Source organism: Hyperolius riggenbachi, chromosome 5 (assembly GCF_040937935.1).
Source record: "Hyperolius riggenbachi isolate aHypRig1 chromosome 5, aHypRig1.pri, whole genome shotgun sequence".
Lineage (NCBI taxonomy): Eukaryota > Metazoa > Chordata > Amphibia > Anura > Hyperoliidae > Hyperolius > Hyperolius riggenbachi.
The window spans coordinates 154,597,788-154,618,193 of NC_090650.1; the positions used below are offsets into that span (position 1 = coordinate 154,597,788).

Sequence of the window (20,406 nt, forward strand, 5' to 3'; positions counted from 1 at the left end):
ACCCGAGCAGTGGCGAACACTGTTCGCCCAACACTATTCCCAAGAAGCATTGTCTGATGTAAATGATGCCTCGTGCTAAAGAGCTCTCAGAAGACCTACGATTCAGAATTGTTGACATGCGTAAAGCTGGAAAGGGTTATAACACAGTATCTTCAAAAGCCTTGCTGTTCATCAGTCCACGGTAAGACAAATTGGAGAGAGCACAGCATTGCTGCTACTCTCCCTAGGAGTGGCCATCCTGGAACGATGACTGCAAAAGCACAGTGCAGAATGCTCAATGAAGTGAAGAAGAATCCTAGAGTGTCAGCTAAAGACTTACAAAAGTCTCCGGCATATGCTAACATCCCTGGTAGCGAATCTATGATACATAGAACACTAAACAACAATGGAGTTAAGGGGAGGATGCCACAGTGAAAGCCACTGCTGCCCCCCCCCCCAAAAAAATATATTCTGTGGACAGATGAAGGCGAATTGTTTGGAAAAAAAACACACAACACTGTGTGGAGACAGCAAACCAACTTCAAAACCTCATCCCAATTGTGAAGTATGGTGGTGGGGGCTTCATGGTTTGGGGCTGCTTTGCTGCGTCAGGGCCTGGACGGATTGCCATCAAAGGAAAAATGAATCCCCAAGTTTATCAAGACATTTTTTGCAGAACTTGAGGCCATCTGTCCACCAGCTGATGCTCGGCAGTAGATGGGTGTTGCAACTAGACAACGACCCAAACCATAGAAGTAAATCAATAACAGAATGGCTTAAACAGAAGAAAATTTGCCTCCTGGAGTGGCCCAGTCAGAGTCCTGACCTCAACCAGATTGAGATGCTGTGGCATGACCTCAAGAAAGCCATTTACACCAGACGTCCCAAGAATATTGCTGAAGTGAAACAATTCTGTAAAGAGGAATGGTCAAAAATTACTCCTGACCGTTGTGCACATCTGATCTGATACTGCAGGAAATGTTTAGTTGAAATTATTGCTGCCAAAGGAGGTTCAACCAGTTATTAAAGTGAAACAGAGTTGAAGCGCCCTCATGTATTTTACCATATAAATCAGTGGGAACATTAGAGAAAATACATACCCTGCTCTCTGTTTCATTCTTAACTGCTCATTTTGCTTATCAGCCCTGATAACATCCCTGACTGAGCATACAGTCTGGCTTTGCTCAGGAATCATTATAGCAGAGTCTGTCTTCTCTGAAGTCTTTTCAAGCCCAAGTATGGCCCCTGAATGCTCAGTCAAGTATTTTATCAGGGCTGATAACAAGCAAGCTGAGAGCAGGGTAGGTGTTTTCTCTGATATATATGGTAAAATACATGAGGGTGCTTTGTCTCTGGTTCACTTTAAATCCTAGGATTCACATACCTTTTCCACCTGCACTGTGAATGTTTACATGGTGTGTTCAATAAAAACATGGAAACATTTAATTATTTGTGTATTATTATTTTAAGCAGACTGTGATTGTCTATTGTTGTGACTTAGATGAAGATCAGATCACATTTTTTGATCAATTTGTGCAGAAACCTATATAATTCCAAAGGGTTCACATACTTTTTAGCGCTACAGTATAATAAATTGCTGTCTGTTATATATCAGTTATAACTGAAAAGACAACTGATGAGCAAGGTAATGTCCAAGTTTCCCTATGGTTCAAGTGGCGATATTACAGTTTAACAATGTGCTGACCAGGAAGCTGTTACGGGGTAATGGCCTTTTTAAAAGTGGATGACAGAGAATTTCATAATGGTGGACAAACAGGACGTAGGAGAGGAAAAGGAGATTGAGGAGTGGACTACATGGGAGGTAAGTATGACATGTGTATGTTTATTTTGACTTAATTTTCAGTTCAGGTTCGCTTTACAAGAACCTGTAGAAGCAGAAATACAACAGCTTTTGAAGTTTTTTTTTTAATTTTTTTTTTTTATATTAACCACTTGAGGACCGTGGGCTTTACACCCCTTAAGGACCAGCCACTTTTTTTCCATTCAGACCACTGCAGCTTTCACGGTTTATTGCTCGCTCATACAACCTACCACCTAAATGAATTTTGGCTCCTTTTCTTGTCACTAATAAAGCTTTCTTTTGGTGCTATTTCATTGCTGCTGCGATTTTTACTTTTTATTATATTCATCAAAAAAGACATGAATTTTGGAAAAAAAATAATTTTTTTAACTTTGTGCTGACATTTTTCAAATAAAGTACAATTTCTGTATACATGCAGCGCGAAAAATGTGGACAAACAAAATCTCTGTAAATGACAATTTTTAAATTTTTTTTTTTACACACAATTGTCCATTTACAGAGATATTTCTCCCACCCAGCATGGGTATGTGTAAAAATACACCCCAAAACACATTGTACTACTTCTCCCGAGTACGGCGATACCACATGTGTGGCACTTTTTTGCACCCTAACTGTGCTAAGGGGCCCAAAGTCCAATGAGTACCTTTAGGATTTCACAGGTCATTTTGCGGAATTTGATTTCCAGACTACTCCTCACGGTTTAGGGCCCCTAAAATGCCAGGGCAGTATAGGAACCCTGCAAATGACCCCATTTTAGAAAGAAGACACCCCAAGGTATTCCATTAGGAGTATGGTGAGTTCATAGAAGATTTTATTTTTTGTCACAAGTTTGTGAAAAAGAACAATACAAATCAATTTCCGCTAACTTGTGACAAAAAATAAAATCTTCTATGAACTCACCATAGTCCTAACAGAATACCTTGGGGTGTCTTCTTTCTAAAATGGGGTCATTTGTGGGGTTCCTATACTGCCCTGGCATTTTAGGGGCCCTAAACCATGAGGAGTAGTCTGGAAATCAAATGCCGCAAAATGACCTGTGAAATCCTAAAGGTACTCATTGGACTTTGGGCCCCTTAGCGCAGTTAGGGTGCAAAAAAAGTGCCAGACATGTGGTATTGCCGTACTCGGGAGAAGTAGTATAATGTGTTTTGGGGTGTATTTTTACACATACCCATGCTGGGTGGGAGAAATATCTCTGTAAATGACAATCTTTTGATTTTTTTTTACACACAATTGTCCATTTACAGAGAGATTTCTCCCACCCAGCATGGGTATGTGTAAAAATACACCCCAAAACACATTATACTACTTCTCCCGAGTACGGCGATACCACGTGTGGCACTTTTTTGCAGTCTAGGTGCGCTAAGGGGCCCAACGTCCTATTCACAGGTCATTTTGAGGCATTTGTTTTGTAGACTACTCCTCACGGTTTAGGGCCCCTAAAATGCCAGGGCAGTATAGGAACCCCACAAGTGACCCCATTTTAGAAAGAAGACACCCCAAGGTATTCCGTTAGGAGTATGGCGAGTTCATAGAAGATTTTATTTTTTGTCACAAGTTAGTGAAAAATGACACTTTGTGAAAAAGAACAATACAAATCAATTTCCGCTAACTTTTAACAAAAAATAAAATCTTCTATGAACTCGTCATACACCTAACAGAATACCTTGGGGTGCCTTTTTCTAAAATGGGGTTCCTATACCGCCCTGGCATTTTACAGGCCCAAAACCGTGAGTAGTCTGGAAACCAAATGTCTTAAAATGACTGTTCAGGGGTATAAGCATGTGAAAATTTTGATGACAGGTGGTCTATGAGGGGGCGAATTTTGTGGAACCGGTCATAAGCAGGGTGGCCTTTTAGATGACAGGTTGTATTGGGCCTGATCTGATGGATAGGAGTGCTAGGGGGTGACAGGAGGTGATCAATGGGTGTCTAAGGGGGTGGTTAGAGGGGAAAATAGATGCAATCAATGCACTGGGGAGGTGATCAGAAGGGGGTCTGAGGGTTTGGCCGAGTGAGCAGGAGCCCACACGGGGCAAATTAGGGCCTGATCTGATGGGTAGGTGTGCTAGGGTGTGACAGGAGGTGATTGATGGGTGTCGCAATGTGTGATTAGAGGGGGGAATAGATGCAAGCAATGCACTGGCGAGGTGATCAGGGCTGGGGTCTGAGGGCGTTCTGAGGGTATGGGCGGGTGATTGAGTGCCCTAGGGGCAGATAGGGGTCTAATCTGATGGGTAGCAGTGACAGGGGGTGATTGATGGGTAATTAGTGGGTGTTTGGAGGAGAGAACAGATGTAAACACTGCACTTGGGAGGTGATCTGATGTCGGATCTGCGGGCGATCTATTGGTGTGGGTGGGTGATCAGATTGCCCGCAAGGGGCAGGTTAGGGGCTGATTGATGGGTGGCAGTGACAGGGGGTGATTGATGGGTGGCAGTGACAGGGGGTGATTGATGGGTGATTGACAGGTGATCAGTGGGTTATTACAGGGAAGGACAGATGTAAATAATGCCCTGGCGAATTGATAAGGGGGGGGGGGGGGGGGGTCTGAGGGCAATCTGAGCGTGTAGGCGGGTGATTGGGTGCCCGCAAGGGGCAGATTAGGGTCTGATCTGATGGGTAACAGTGACAGGTGGTGATTGATGGGTAATTAGTGGGTGTTTAGAGGAGAGAATAGATGTAAACACTGCGTATGGGTGGTGATCTGATGTCAGATCTGCGGGCAATCTATTGGTGTGGGTGGGTGATCAGATTGCCCGCAAGGGGCAGGTTAGGGGCTGATTGATGGGTGGCAGTGACAGGGTGTGATTGATGGGTGGCAGTGACAGGGGGTGATTGACAGGTGATCGGGGGGATAGATGCATACAGTACACAGGGGGGGGGGGGGGGGTCTGGGTAGAATCTGAGGGGTGAGGGGGCAGTGGGGGGGGGGGGGGTTAAAAAAAAATAGCGTTGACAGATAGTGACAGGGAGTGATTGATGGGTGATTAGGGGGGTGATTGGGTGCAAACAGGGGTCTGGGGGGTGGGCAGGGGGGGTCTGAGGGGTGCTGTGGGCGATCTGGGGCAGGGGGGGGGGGGGGGGAGAAATCAGTGTGCTTGGGTGCGACATAGGGTGGCTGCAGCCTGCCCTGGTGGTCCCTCGGACACTGGGATCACCAGGGCAGGAGGCATCCTGTATAATACACTTTGTAAACATTACAAAGTGTATTATACACTTTGTATGCGGCGATCGTCGAGTTAACATCCCGCCGGCGCTTCCGTATGGCCGGCGGGATGTTGCGGCGGGTGTACGGAGACAGTCGCCGGCGGAGGATCGCGTCACGGATGACGCGATCGCTCCGCCCATGCCCTTACAAGGACCGCCGCCTCTCTGGGTGAGCTGGTCCTTGCGGGCTCCACTTCCCGGCCGCCCCTGTGCGTTAGGCGGTCGGGAAGTGGTTAAAGATGCAAGCTTCAAGTTTATAAGCCTTATTGTTGCTTTAGGCCTCGTTTGCACGAGCAGCTGAAGGCGAAGCAGGTCATTTGGGGGCATGCTCACTGCCGTGCTGCACCTGACCTGGGCGCAGCTATAGAGGTAATGTAATTACCTCTATAGCGGCTCTGCGCGACCCTAAATTACTACTTCCTTCGAGTTGCTACAACTTGGAGGGAGAAGTACAATTCGGTTCACCCTGAACCCAACTGACCGGGCGCGTGTACATACGTACCTGCTGAAGGCGGTAAATTCAACACCTGTCAGCTGCTCTAGTCCACCTTGGAAATGCTTGGCACAGGCAGTGGACAGGTGGTTGCCCCATGTAGTTGCATCTGATCCTGACGACACAAGAGTTTTTCACCAGTCGGGTAATCCCGCTGCGTGTCAAATGTGACGCATGGTGGTACTGAACGCTGCCATTCGGCTGTATGTAGTTGAACTGCTCGACAAACAAGCAGTTCAGCTGTCTGGTGAAGAGAGATTCTGTGACCCAAAAAGCACCAAGTAAGGTGTCCTAAAACCTTATCAGCAGAACTATACTAGCGAAAGATGACCATATATTTTGCACATATAAACAAGTCAAAGTTAGCTAACAATTTTTCTATTGGTTACTTAGGGAAAAAAAAGGTAAATATAGCTTTATGAAAGGCAACACAGATTCAAAATCCTAGTTACACTCTTGAAAGTGTATTGCTTTGACTAGGGGCTAAATTAATTTAATATAATCTTGTTATAGTAAACGCCAAGGGACCAGGAAAAGTGGTTTACTATATCAGAAATTGACCTAGAAATGGCCCAGCATGTCCTGGTACATTCTCTGCTGCAAAGGAGCAACTCTGTCCTCCCAGTGGAGGTACAGTACAAGCACTTGCACATTTGGTGGATTACAAAGTTAAGTTTACCTTAGAGCTGCATAGCCAGGCTGGACAAATCACTAGTACATTATCCAGGGTTCCTTCAAAATTGCAGCCGTCACTGAATAGAGGCAACCACTCGCTTCCTGTGAGTGGTTCCAATACTTATGTGGGTGGGACACGTGTAGTGCAGAACTTTCTACTCACACTTGAGCCAATCATGAAGCCTCTCTTCAAAATGTTAGGTGTTGCCATTGTTTTGTCCAACCCCTGTATATCAGAGTTTACTATGAGATTATACTGTACCAGTATCAGGCTATACAGATGATTGGGAATGGGGACAACAGATTTCCAATGAGCAGGATCTATACATACAAGACTAAAGGCCCATACACACGTCGGATTTTCGTGAACGACGGGTCGTTTGAACGTCCCGTCGTTCAGTCGTTCGCCCGCTAAATCGGGCATGTGTACAGACTGTCATTCGCGTGATAAGACTGAGTCTGTACAGACCCGTCGTTCACGAAAATCCGACATGTGTATGGGCCTTAAGGCTACATACACACTTAAGCTAAAAGTCTTTGGAAAAGGCAAGATCACAGATCAATTTTACCCCATTCCATGTAGTATGAGAGCCATACTCTACACAGTCTATTCGATTGAGCTGAACTCCCCATCAGATAAAAATCTTTGCAAGATGCTGGACACAAAGATGCTGTACACATTCAATAGATCAGTATCTGCAAAAGATCTGTTCCTGCAAAATGCATTCATAGTCTATGAGATCTGCAGATCATCATACACACCTTGTTTAACAGACATTCATCGGCATATCTGACAATCATCTGAAGATCCATCCTGGTGGATCTGATCTGCAGATGATTGTCCATTAAACAAGGTGTGAATGAGATCTGCAGATATAGACTATGAATGCATTTTGCAAGAGTGGATCTTTTTCAGGAACTGATCTTTTGCTGATACTGAACTGTTGAATGTGTACAGCATCTTTGTGTCCAGCATCTTGCAAAGATATTTATCTGATGGGGAGTTCAGCTCATTCGAATAGACTGTGTAGAGTATGGCTCTCATACTACATGGAATGGGGTAAAATTGGTCTGTGATCTTGTCTTTTTCAAAGACTTATCTCAAGTGTGTATGTAGCCTAAGGCTTTGTATATGTTACGGCCAGAACACGAAGTCTGGCCACTTCAGGTTCTGGCCAGTCAAAACGCGAAGTGTCCGAAATTCATTCATTTAACACCGCCTGGAGCCGGGAATCCTTTTCAGTTCTAACAGTGGCCACAGGTGCACGGCCACTTTGCGTTTTGACTGGCCAGACTTCAGGTTCTGGCCGTAACATATACACGCCATTTGTTTCTCCTCTGAATTGGAAAGTTTTGGCCACCTCTACGAAGAATCTAGCAAAAGTATGGCAGCCCCAAAGCGTCGTAACTGATCTGGCCTGCTGAATAATCTCGTACAAGCACAGGCCTAGGCTATCGATTCCCTCCTTACCCCTCCTGCTCTGTGTCCCCCTGCATAGCAACAGAATGCAGCGCTAGCCTACAGGCCATTGACCCTTTTCTGCCTCATTCAGGATGAGAGTCCTGAGCTATACCGATGAAAGTCCTTGCACGTGTCTACGAAGCTTTATAATAATCTTCACATCCCCCACCATTATAGACATTGCCAGGAAATAACTGTTAAGGTGATTTAGAAATTGTGGAGTAACTAGAAATATCATTTGGTACTGCAAACTTTCCAGAACCTTTTGGAAAGATGTATGCAGTTTATTTGAACATATCATAAAACTTAAATTATGATTTTTCTTAGTTCAAGGATTGTTAGGTTTCTAACCCAGACATACCTGATACATGCCAGAGACAATCCCACTCCTTTCTAATAGCAGCACTTCGGTCGTCTTGGGTCCTAGGGTTAGGCACCACAAGGAGGAAGGGGTCTTAGAGTTAGGCTTCACCAAGGAGGGGCTCTCAAGGTTAGGCACCACTGGGGGATCTTAGGGTTAGGCATCGGTAGAGGGAGGGTTCTGTGTCAGGGTAAGGTTAGGTTATAGTAAAATATCGTTAAAGATTATCTATATTTTACCAACAGCATTACCTAATAGAATAATGGTAATATTACAGACAATCTACTATTGGCTATAATATTATCGATAATCTATTAGAAGCTATAACCCGCGCACTTTATTTGAAAATTCTGTACCCTTTTTAACATGAATGTGTCTTGCGGTGTGGATGTACTACCTAGAACCTTTGCCGTACATGTAATGAGTGGCATGGCTGGGTGTTTATTTAATTTCTTCGTAAAGAAGTCATCAACTCTGTGGTTTAATCAACATTTATTTCTTTATCCTTAAAAGAAAAACAGTTGATCAAACGTTTGCATCACAAGGAAAAGGTTGTTTTATTATTCTGTCTGAAATGAGCACTAGTTTCACAATGACACTGAAAGCAGTGAAGGAACAGACAGTGACCTTTGACTAAGCCATAAACTACATAGGCAAAAATGATCGTATTGTACTGAGCAGTTTAACAATACGTTGGAAGTCATCTACTCTGCAAAACAGGAGGTGGCTGCCAACAAATGGTTAAGTCACTCGGTAGCACCTGATAATTTCCTCCCTTGTAGCCAGGCCCTAAAGGTAGTTTTTATACAATGAAACCGATACCAAGGAATTAAAGCACTGCCTTGTCATTACCAGTCATTGGTCCAAATGTACAAAAAAAGAAGCACAATTGTGCCATATTCTTTAAATTTCTTGCAAGTGCTAGTGGGGAAAACAAAGACGATGCCCTTAAAATGAAGTCAACTTAAAAATGTACAAAATGAAGATTTTTAAACTAATATTTGTCATCATGTAAATTAGTTATTTACCTCGCCGACAGAATAAACTGCATTAACTGCCCTCCCTCCACTATTATTTGTTGTATTGCAAGACCATTTTATTACATAAAAAATAAAGCTGTTGTCAAACTCATTCTCAAGTCTATTATGCAGCTGCAGGAAAATGCAGCTTTGCTGAAAAGTAAAAATTGTTCCAGATAGAAATATTTCGCCTGAGGAAACAAAATCAAAATGGCAAGCCCCTTCCACGACCTCTGACATATGTGCCCATGTGTCCCCCATGTCCTTGAGAGAAAGCATGTGCCTGGTGAGGAGAGGCCCACTCAGGTCTGTGCATTACCGCAGATAGACCAGGATGCTCTGGCATATTAGTGCTGTAGCTAAAGTTAGGCATTTCTGTTGGCATTGTACGACTGTCCAGTCCAGAAGAGAGGTTACTGTTTCCCAATATAATTGTAGGACTGTGACTGTATTCAAATCTGTGGTCTTTGTCACCACTAAATAACATGGAACTAGCACTGAGGTAGCTGTCCCTGTATGTGGTGGCAGAGTTACAAAAGGGCTCTGGAAAAGTATGATTTGAAGGAAGTCTGTTACTTAAGTGAGATGAAGAAGTACTGTAGTTTTCAATAGGGTGGTTTTCATGGCGCCTTTCCAATACAGCAGGAGGCATGTTCACAGGTCTGTCACTGTTATATGAAGTGGGGAGGTAAGAAGGTCCACATTTCTCAGTGCAGTCTAATGCCTTAGAAAATGGTTTAGCCCCAGAATAGTCTATACCACCTGTATCTTGTTCCTGAGCCTGACGCTGAGTCATTATTTGCAATAGTGCCGCGTTCACTTCTGCATGAGGGTCACAAGCAGATAAGCTGGTGTTAGGTGGATGCCGCCTCTCGGTCCGGTAATCAAGGTCTTCTTGTCCCACTGGAGGTGGTTCTGGAGGCTCCGGAGGTCTTTGATCTGGAGGCAGTATTTGTGGGTGTTTTGGTTCAGAGGACAGGCTTTTGAGTGGTGGATCATGGTGATCATCAACAGGATCACTTTCATCTAAAAAAACAAATATTAGTATTATGAACAGCCCATCAACGACATAAGCATACTTTGTTGCAAAGTCATGCAAAGATAGTAAATAATTCTGGTATCAATGATGACATCAAATGCTGAATAGCTTGTTTCAAGAGGAACCACAGACACTGACTGCATGAAGTTTTTTTTTTTATCTAATTTTTAAATTTGATGGATTTTTCAACTAACTTAAAGGGGCACTACAGCAAAAAACTGTAAAATGTAAAATATGTGCAAACATATACAAATAAGAAGTACATTTTTTCCAAAGTAAAATAAGCCATAAATTACTTTTCTCCTATGTTGCTGTCACTTACAGTAGGCACTAGAAATGTGACAGAAGCGACAGGTTTTGGACTAGTGCATCTCTTCATAGGGGATTTTCAGGGATTTATTTATTTTTTAAAGCACTTAGTGCATGGCAGTTGCTCAGTCCAACTGCCCCAAAAAAAACTTTAGCGAGCAGGGAAGCTGGCCAGCATCATCGTTTAAATCCTTTTTAGGGAATATCTTTATAAAGAATAAAGGCCTATAAAGAAGGCTTTATAAAGAATAAAGGACTAGTCCAAAACCTGTCACTTCTGTCAGATTCCTACTACCTACTGTAAGTGATAGCAACATAGGAGAAAAGTAATGTATGGCTCATTTTACTCTGGAAAAAAGTTCAGGGCTGTGGAGTCGGTCCAAAAATCCACCGACTCCGACTCCTCAGTTTAGGATTCCACCGACTCCGACTCCTCGACTCCGACTCCTCTAATTTGCATATTACAATTTTGTTGATTAAAAGTATGTAACGTGAAATTCGTCTCTTAACTGCCAACGCTTAGGAATTTTACAAGACAACTGAAGTGAGAAGGATATGTAGACTACTATATTTATTCCCTTTAGACTAAAACTAGTCCTTGGTAAGAGTACTTGTAAAAGGTACAAACCGGAACAAAGAACATCTATCAGGCCCTAGGCAATGTAAGTGTGGGTACATGTAAGAATGATGTGCAGGTACTCTGCAGGGGAATGAGGAGATTCTTCCTCTATTACACATTCTTCATGCACAATCTGAACAAGGTTTATGGGTGATAGACAACACCTCTGTGTTCAATGTGCACAGCATTCTCAGTGGATTCCCTGCAGCTCTGTGGGGAGTGCATATGTAGAGTATAGTACTACTGTGTAACAAAGTAAACCTGAGACTGATGAAATTAAAGTTTTATACATACCTGGGGCTTCCTCCAGCCGCCTTCAGGATAATCCAGTCCTCGTTGTCCTCCTCCACCACCTGGATCTTCTGCTATGAGTCCAGGTACTTGAGCCAGTCGGGCGTAGTGCGCATGCACACACTCCGCCACCAGGAGCATACTACACCTGTGCAGCACTATTGCGCAGGTGCAGAATGTTCCTGGCTGTGGGAGCGGCATGCAGCCGGACAGCGCTGACTGGCTGGATTACCAGGACTCATAGCAGAAGATCCGGGTGGTGGAGGACAGCGAGGGACTGATTAGCCTGAAGGGGGCTGGAGGAAGCCCCAGGTATGTATAAAACTTTACTTTTCATCCGTCTCAGGTACCCTTTAATTTGCAGTCACTAAACCAAATTTTAACAACATATCAAATGATTTGATTTCATCAGCAAAGGGAGTGCATACATTTGCATAAACCAGCATCAATGCTGAATTATTTCCATCTCATTGACCATCTCTATTAGTGACACAGCTACACATCAGGCTTTATTCTTACAGCATAGATGTTATTTAGTATATATAAGAGATTCCTGTGTACACATCATATATACAGTCACAATCAGATATGTATATCTGACCTTAAAAATACGGGGACTGCTTTATTGAAGCAGCACAAGTAACTAATTTTGATTGGTTTATTTCATTTTTGTGGACTAAGCACAGCTATTACTGTATATATACTGTATATATACATTATTTTTAATGACTATTATCTGAGAAATAGAACATTTTATCATATTTTCTATTTTAATTACAGTTACAAATTCATTAGAAATCGGAGCATTTTTTTCCCGACTCCGACTCCAGGCACCCAAAATTGCCCGACTCCACGACTCCGACTCCACAGCCCTGGAAAAAAACGTACTTATTTGTATGTTTGCACATATTTTAAATTTTGCAATTTTTCGCCATAGTGCCCCTTCAAACATAAAGGAATCCATGTATTAGGCCTGAACGATTTATCGATTTTGTATCGAAATCGGAAATCACGGAAACGACGATTCCGTGATCGCCAAAGCGGCGATTTTTGACGATATGCGGTGCCCTCCCGCTGTGGTGTAGCCCCTTCTCCCGCTGTGCGCAACTTTGTGTACAAATAGCTGCGGCTCAGCAGCTCTCACTCCCCGCGGCAGATTAGTATCTTTACTTCCGCCTAGTGCCTCCTCCTTCTCCTGCTACGTCATTAGCCCAGCGCAGGCTCTTGCTCTTTTTCCCTCTGGCAGCTCACAGGAGTCGTTTGATCTTCGCTGATTGTTTAACCTCCTGAGCGGTATGGACGAGCTCAGCTCGTCCATCACCGCCGGAGGCTGCCGCTCAGGCCCTGCTGGGCCGATTTTCCTCAAATAAAAAGCAGCACACGCAGCCGGCACTTTGCCAGCCGCGTGTGCTGCCTGATCGCCGCCGCTCTGCGGCGATCCGCCGCGAGCAGCGGCAAAAGAGGGTCCCGCCAGCCGCCCGAGCCCTGCGCAGCCGGACCAATCAGTTCCGGCCAGCGCTAAGGGCTGGATCGGAGGCGGCTGACGTCAGGACGTCGGCTGACGTCCATGACGTCACTCCGCTCGTCGCCATGGCGACGAAAAAAGCCAAACAAGGAAGGCTGCTCATTGCGGCCTTCCTTGTTTATTCTGGGCGCCGGAGGCGATCGGAAGAACGCCTCCGGAGCGCCCTCTAGTGGGCTTTCATGCAGCCAACTTTTAGTTGGCTGCATGAAATAGTTTTTTTTTAATTAAAAAAAACCCCTCCCGCAGCCTCCCTGGCGATCTCAATAGAACGCCGGGGAGGTTAATGGTACACACCACAGGGAGAGACAAGGCAATTTAGTTAAACCAGGCTAGTGTCTGGTCTGATTTTCCCTCCCCGTCCTTCAGTAGTTCGGTGGCTAGCAGAGGGAGCAGAGAAGGAATTCCCTCCTCCCCCATTCCAGAAGTTGTCACTCGAAGTGCAGAGAGAGCGTGTGGATCTGCACAGCATGGGGGAGATTCAGCAGGCAAGACTGAAGTGCATGGACTCTGTGTGTGTCATTAAGTGTTGTGCATGTAAGTGTGTGCTGCAGGATGAGTGCTCGAGAAGTGTGTGTGCGTGCATATTGGTGTGTATGTGTGCATGTAAGTGTGTGCTGCAGGAGAAGTGTGTGTGTGTGTGTGTGTGTGTGTGTGTGTGTGTGTGTGTGTGTGTGTGTGTGTGTGTGTGTGTTGCAGGAGAAGTGTGTGTTTGTTCATATTGGTGTGTATGTGTGCAAATAAGTGTGTGCTGCAGGTGAATAGCTCGAAGTGCGTTTGTGCATATTAGTGTGTGCTGCAGGATCTGTGTGTCAGTGAGTGCTGCGAGATGGAGAATTAAGTGTGTGCGTGTGTATCAGTAAGTGTATCAGCGGAAATCTCCCCCCCCCTCCCCCATGGCTTAACTTCACCCTACCTACCCCACACCTAACATTAACTGTCCCCACTACTGTTGTGACATGACTCTTATTCCCCCCCCCCCCCCAATAATATGCGCCGCATGGAGAAAAATGGGACAGGTGACATAACCCCCCATCCCCGATCCGGTCCTCATTGGCCCTTGACTTGGTCGCATTTTTTGAATTTTGGCCCCCTGTCTATTTGAGTTTGACACTCCTGGTCTAGCACACCATCAGCTGGGCGGACGGCAGACATATTAGGTGTGGTACTACTGTTCAATACCTTATTACGCATTACCTCTGGCGTATGACAGTAAAAATTGTGTTAATATATATGAGGTTTAAACTATAACTACTCAATGATCATAGCACCAGGTTTTCTCAGTTTTTTTTTTTTTTTTTTTTAATACTGTCCCTGTCAGTCAAGAGTTTGGCCAGTTATGAAGCGTTTATGCTTAGGATTAATCACAGCTCCACCCCCAGCCTCCTTTGCACAGAGGAGATCTGGATGAGGCACATTGAAGAAAATCGTGAATTGAATCGAAATCGCAATTTCTGACAGAAATCGTGCAATTCAATCTTTTCCCCAAATCGTTCAGGCCCACCATGTATGATCTGAAATTAGCTCTAACAATTTAAGTACTATGCAAATGGTTTAGGACGGTTACACACCTGTTGTGTGCGATGCAGTGCGGTGCGTGCAGAAATAAGCCTTCATATGACACTGTGCGGCCAGAATTATTTTCCTGTCACAATTTATGGTGGCGGTATTTGATTTGATTTTTGATGGGAGGCGTTTGTGAGTGCTGTCCATGTATGACAGCTTGTGTTATGGTTTTCACAAGTTACCATGTTTTGCATGGAGGTACACTTTAATATATTCTGGTGTTACAACCTTCCATGCATCGTATGGATCAATTTAAAAATTAACATTTAAAAATGTTGAATCATTGGCAAGACCAATTATTAGGTTAGGTCTTGCTTCCTTTTCCAGCTGATTCGATGTTCAAGTAACTAGTCTGAAGCTAAATTAGCACTCAAATAAAAATATATAAAACTGCAGAGCACTCAACCTTTACATCACATGCCTTCTTACAATAAAAGGTCAAAATCAGATCAGTTCTAACATTGTTCTATAAAAAGTCTCTCAGACAAGTCCTTCAAAATACTTGGTGGTGTTTTCACTTTTCCACTGCGAACACATAGCAAAATAGTACCAGATTACGCTCACCAGATTGGATGGCTGATCAAGTGAAAATCAGCAATAGTGCGATACTGCTACAATGGGGTACATTCACCAGCTTTCAGTGCTCCCCGATATAACCAGCAAAGCACCCAGTGTACCACCACCCCGGAGATATTGCTGTGCGGAATTATATCACGGGATAAACTGGAATATAACGCTGATCTCCCGGGAGAGCAGCGTTCTATTCCCGTGATATAATTCTATTATCCCGTGATATAATTCTGCACAGCGCTATCTCCGGGGACGCAGCTCAGCCTATCCGGCATTGTGTGATATGGAGTAAGAAACGCTACACATCTACAATAAGCGCTGATTGCTGATCTGTCCTGAGTTAGCAACAAGATCTGGTGAGAGGCTTTGTTTATTACCAGGTGGTGGTACACTGGGTGCTTTGCTGGTTATATCGGGGAGCGCTGAAAGCTGGTGAATGTACCCCATTGTAGCAGTATCACACTATTGCCATCCCATCTTTTTTACATGTGGGGAGTGACAAGCCTGGAGGAGAGTTAGATTGCAAGATTATGATCCCACTGGCAAGGCCAGAAGCGATTATTGCTGATTTTCAGTGGATCAGCCATCCAATCTGGTGAGCATAATCTGGTACTATTTTGCTATGTGTTCGCAGTGGAAAAGTGAAAACACCACCAAGTATTTTGAAGGACTTGTCTGAGAGACTTTTTATGGAACGATGTTAGAACTGATCTGATTTTGACCTTTTATTGTAAGAAGGCATGTGATGTTAACGTTGCATAGGATGTGAAATATTGTTGAGCGCTCTGCAGTTTTATATATTTTTATTTTTAAAGTGATACACACACTTTTTTAGCAAGAGTGACCCAATATACACAAAAGTTTATTTCTAGTAAGTTGGTTAGTATATTAGTACATCAGTGAGGAGCGCACTTTTGGGCAACCCCCTTTTTTAAACATATTAGCACTCAGCTGAATTAATTTATTTTCTTGTCAGAAACATATAAATATATGTGACTTTTTGTACACAGGAGATTATTGCATCCTGTGTATTGTTATAAAGTATGAATAAATGGAGACTTGACACGCAATCTTTGACATAAATAAATCTTTGGCAGTTGAACAGCATATACAGACAGTTGTGGTGTTTTCTTTGTGCATATGTTGACCAGTGCTTGTACTCGCCTAGTATGCATACAGTTATATGTTCTAATGTGTTTATATAATTTGTTTATAAAAAAACAAAACAAAAAAAAAAAAACCAATGTCTGCTTTCCTTTCAAAACATTGCATACTTTGCGCCAAGGACCAGTTTAGGCAATGTGCAAAATGTGCACCCCAATAAGGGGAATGACAAGGACTACTCCCAACAACAAAACAGGATAAGTTAAAAACATTTTTTAATTATGTTAGCTTTGGATAATTTAAATGTGGTTAAACTGCCTCAATTTCCTTTGGGAGCATTTCCTACCCTCCTTCTACTGAGAATAAATGGACAGATTTATCCAATAAAAACTACAACAAATAAAGAAGGGAGGAAAAAATGGTGATTTAAACACTTTGTTCTCCTTGAGGTAGAACTACGTCAAGGAGGCCACGCACGCGATGGGCCGGGGATAGTTAGCCCAGGAATCATGGTGCCCGATCACCGATTCCTCTCCCCCGCAGAAAAAGCGACAGCAGCTCTCGGAAGCTTCGCTTTTTCTGCCTCCAATGTCCCTCTAAGCGTACATGTTACGCTTAGAGTGATGTCATATAAACAAACTCAAGGTTGCCATCTTGTGGCAAAAAAGTAAAACTACATCTAAATGTAAGAAAAAATAAAAATACACATATTTACCTAAAACAAATACTATTTACATCCCACCCTCCCAAAAATACCCACATAAAATGTTTTAAAAAAAAACAAAAAACATTACAATTAAAAAAAAAAACAAACACCACAAATATTTACCTAAGGGTCTAAACTTTTTAACCTCTTGACGACCAGCTAACGCCGATTGGCGTAAACTGGTCGTCTGCGGGTTACCATGGAAACGGCAGCTCAATCGAGCGGCCTTTCCATGTCAGTTCACGGAGGGTGTCTCCGTAAACAGCCGGAGAGCCGCCGATAGCGGCTCGCCGGCAAAATGTAAACAGGCGGGGAAGAAATCCCCGCTGTTTACATGATACGGCGCTGCTGCGCAGCAGCGCCGTAAGTCAGATCGGCGATCCCCGGCCTCTGATTGGCCGGGGATCGCCGGCATATGATAGGCTGAAGCCTATCCCACAATGCGCAGGACGGATATCCGTCCTGCGCAGCCCAGGAAGGGAGAGGGCGGTAAGGGGAGGGAGGGAGCGCACAAAACGCTGCGGAGGGGGGCTTTGAGGAGCCCCCCCCCCCCCCCGCTACCCACTAATGGCCGGCGGCGATCAGACCCCCCCAGCAGGACATCCCCCTAGTGGGGAAAAAAGGGGGGTAGTCTGATCGCCCTGCTGCACTGCTGATCGGTGCTGCGGGCTGTAGAGCCCACGCAGCACCGATCAGTGAAAATTCCCCTGGTCGGCAAGTGGTTAAATATCTACGTAAAGATGAAATATTTCTATTTTTTTTATAAGCTTGTAAGTAGTGATGGATGCAAAACTGAAAAAATGCTCTTATTTTCAAATTATTATTTTCTTATTCTTACTGTTAAAATGCATTTACAGTAAGGTAGCTCTTAGCAAAATGTACCACCCAAAGAAAGCCTAATTGGTGGTGGAAAAAACAAGATATAGATCAGTTCATTGTGATAAGTAGTGATAAAGTTATAGGCTAATGAATGGGAGTTGAACATTGCTCAGATGCAAAAAGTGAAAACGACTGAGTGCTTAAGTGGTTAAGAAACACCTGTTAAGTTTTCTTTGCCACTCATTTCCTGTCCCCAGGACCACCAAATTTCAAGTTAAAGCAACAGGGAGTGAATAAGAATGTCCCCCAAATGAAGCCATGGACAGCCGTAAAACTCCAAAGGAAGTTTGTACCCTTTACGATGGTATCCAAAGCTAAACATTTTTTTTATGCAATTAAGCTTTAAAGCGGACCTGAACTCAGAACTCCTCTCTGCTCTAAAGGTTATTATGCTGTTGTGTATCTTTTAAACATAAAACAATTCTTAATTACAGCTGATACAAATCCTAAAATAAATCTGCACAGTTTTTACTTCCCGATTCATGGAAGCAGACTTATTGTTTACAGCCTGTGCTTTTAAATGGGCTTATCTGCTACAGGCAGTAATGTGACACGGGGAGGGATCAAATTACAACTAGTGATTAGACACAAATGAGGAGGAATTACAAAAGGCTTAACTCTTTGAATACATATAGGGTGCATTTATGTTATGTTTTCCCAGTGTCCTGTGTAAGAGTTCAGGTCCACTTTAACTCAATAAAAGTGATACTGAAAAAAAGTACAATGCCTGAGGGACTGTTGGACTGGACCCTCTCAGCCACTGATCTAAAAAACGGGTCCTGAGAGTTTACACTTAATTTTGCAAGACTTGACTCAACACTAGTTTTCACCTACAGCTTAATCATTAGTACAAATACTAAACATTACACTATTAATAATATTGAAGCAGCAGGGAAAGCCATACTACCCCAGGGAAAAAAATACATATATAAGAAGTTAACGTGGATCCGAGATAAACGTTTACTCATTGCATAATTGTGTTCTTTTCCTATGGTTTATAGGGCATTCCTCAAGCCAAATACTTTTTTGTTTTAATACTCCAATTCCCTATAAACTAAACACGCCTCGCCCACAGCATTTCAGAGAGCCTTGGCATTTTCAGACAGTAGCAATGGCTCATGAGAGCTTAGTCTGGGCAGGAGGAGGGGGAGGTATTACTAGCCAGAGATTTCAGAGGCAGAGGGGAGGAGGGAGGAGGAGGGGGAATAAGGTTTTTTCACAGGCTGAGTGCTGAAGATACAGATAAGCTTGCTGTGTGTAATGTTTACAAACAACATGGCTGCTGTCGTATCACAGGAAGAAAGAATCATTCTATTGAAGCTGTTTGCAGCTAGATTTGCTGTGTAAACTATCTAAACTTTAGATAAGATATACAGTGGCTTGCAAAAGTAATCGGCCCCCTTGAAGTTTTCCACATTTTGTCATATTACTGCCACAAACATGAATCAATTTTATTGGAACTCCACATGAAAGACCAATACAAAGTGGTGTACACGTGAGAAGTGGAACAAAAATCATACATGATTCCAAACATTTCTTACAAATAAATAACTGCAAAGTGGGGTGTGCATAATTATTCAGCCACCTTTGGTCTGAGTGCAGTCAGTTGCCCATAGACATTGCCTGATGAGTGGTAATGACCAAATAGAGTGCACCTGTGTGTAATCTAATGTCAGTGCAAATACAGCTGCTCTATGAAGGCCTCAGAGGTTGTCCAAGAGAATATTGGGAGCAACAACACCATAAGGTCCAAAGAAGACACCAGGCAGGTCAGGGATAAAGTTATTGAGAAATTTAGAAGCAAGCTTACGCTACAAAAAGTTTCCAAAGCCTTGAACATCCCACGGAGCACTGTTCAAGCGATCATTCAGAAATCGAAGGCATTTGGCACAACTGTAAACCTACCAAGACAAGGCCATCCACCTAAACTCACAGGCCGAACAAGGAGAGCGCGGATCAGAAATGCAATCAAGAGGCCCATGGTGACTCTGGACGAGCTGCAGAGATCTACAGCTTAGGTGGGGGAATCTGTCCATAGGACAACTATTAGTCGTGCACTGCACAAAGTTGGCCTTTATGGAAGAGTGGCAAGAAGTAAGCCATTGTTAACAGAAAAGCATTAGAAGTCCCATTTGCAGTTTGCCACAAGCCATGTGGGGGACACAGCAAACGTGGAAGAAGGTGCTATGGTCAGATGAGACCAAAATTGAACTTTTTGGCCAAAATGCAAAACGCTATGGCTTCAATTCATCAAGCATTACCGCATTCGGTAATGCTGAAATCAACTGACTTAACGGAGCACTTAAGAAAGTGTTAATTCATCAAAGCTGTTACCGAATGAGAAGCTGAAATGACAGAGCAATGAGATAAATTACCGACTTGTGCTCAACACATGTCAGCAAATGTCAGTAAATGTTAATTCATCAAGGTTACCACATTCGCTAACACATTCGGTGATTATCTCCAGCTCTCCCCTGTCGTTACAGGCTTCAAAAGCCTTCTGTGTAAATGTTTTCATGATTTACAAAAGCAGGCAGCCAATAGAAACAGCCCCTGTTCTCCTGCAAGTGCCGCTGATAGGTGCTGATAGGTCACAGGCTTTTCCACACAAGCTTCCAGACCCCCCAGGCAGTGAGCAGAGAGAACGGTGGTGTAACCCTTTGAGTCCCTGTTTGAATATGCAAAGATGCAAGTGGTGAAATCACCAAGCATGGCATTTGTAATGTCTCCAGGAAGTTTATCTACGTTGTGGCAAAGAAGTAAAATGTTAAGAAACACTG

The 20,406-nt window shown here is 43.6% G+C and overlaps 1 protein-coding gene across 1 annotated transcript in view; it reads right to left on the reverse strand.

Annotated features, from left to right (window-relative positions):
• Positions 1–8,477: 8,477 nt before the first annotated feature.
• The window catches only part of CDK13 (cyclin dependent kinase 13), a 95,612-nt gene continuing 83,683 nt past the window's right edge, over positions 8,478–20,406 (reverse strand). The window contains exon 14 of the mRNA XM_068236385.1: positions 8,478–10,047. Coding sequence (XP_068092486.1) covers positions 9,227–10,047 — 821 coding nt within the window. The 3' untranslated portion in view covers positions 8,478–9,226. The remainder of the gene's footprint in view (positions 10,048–20,406) is intronic.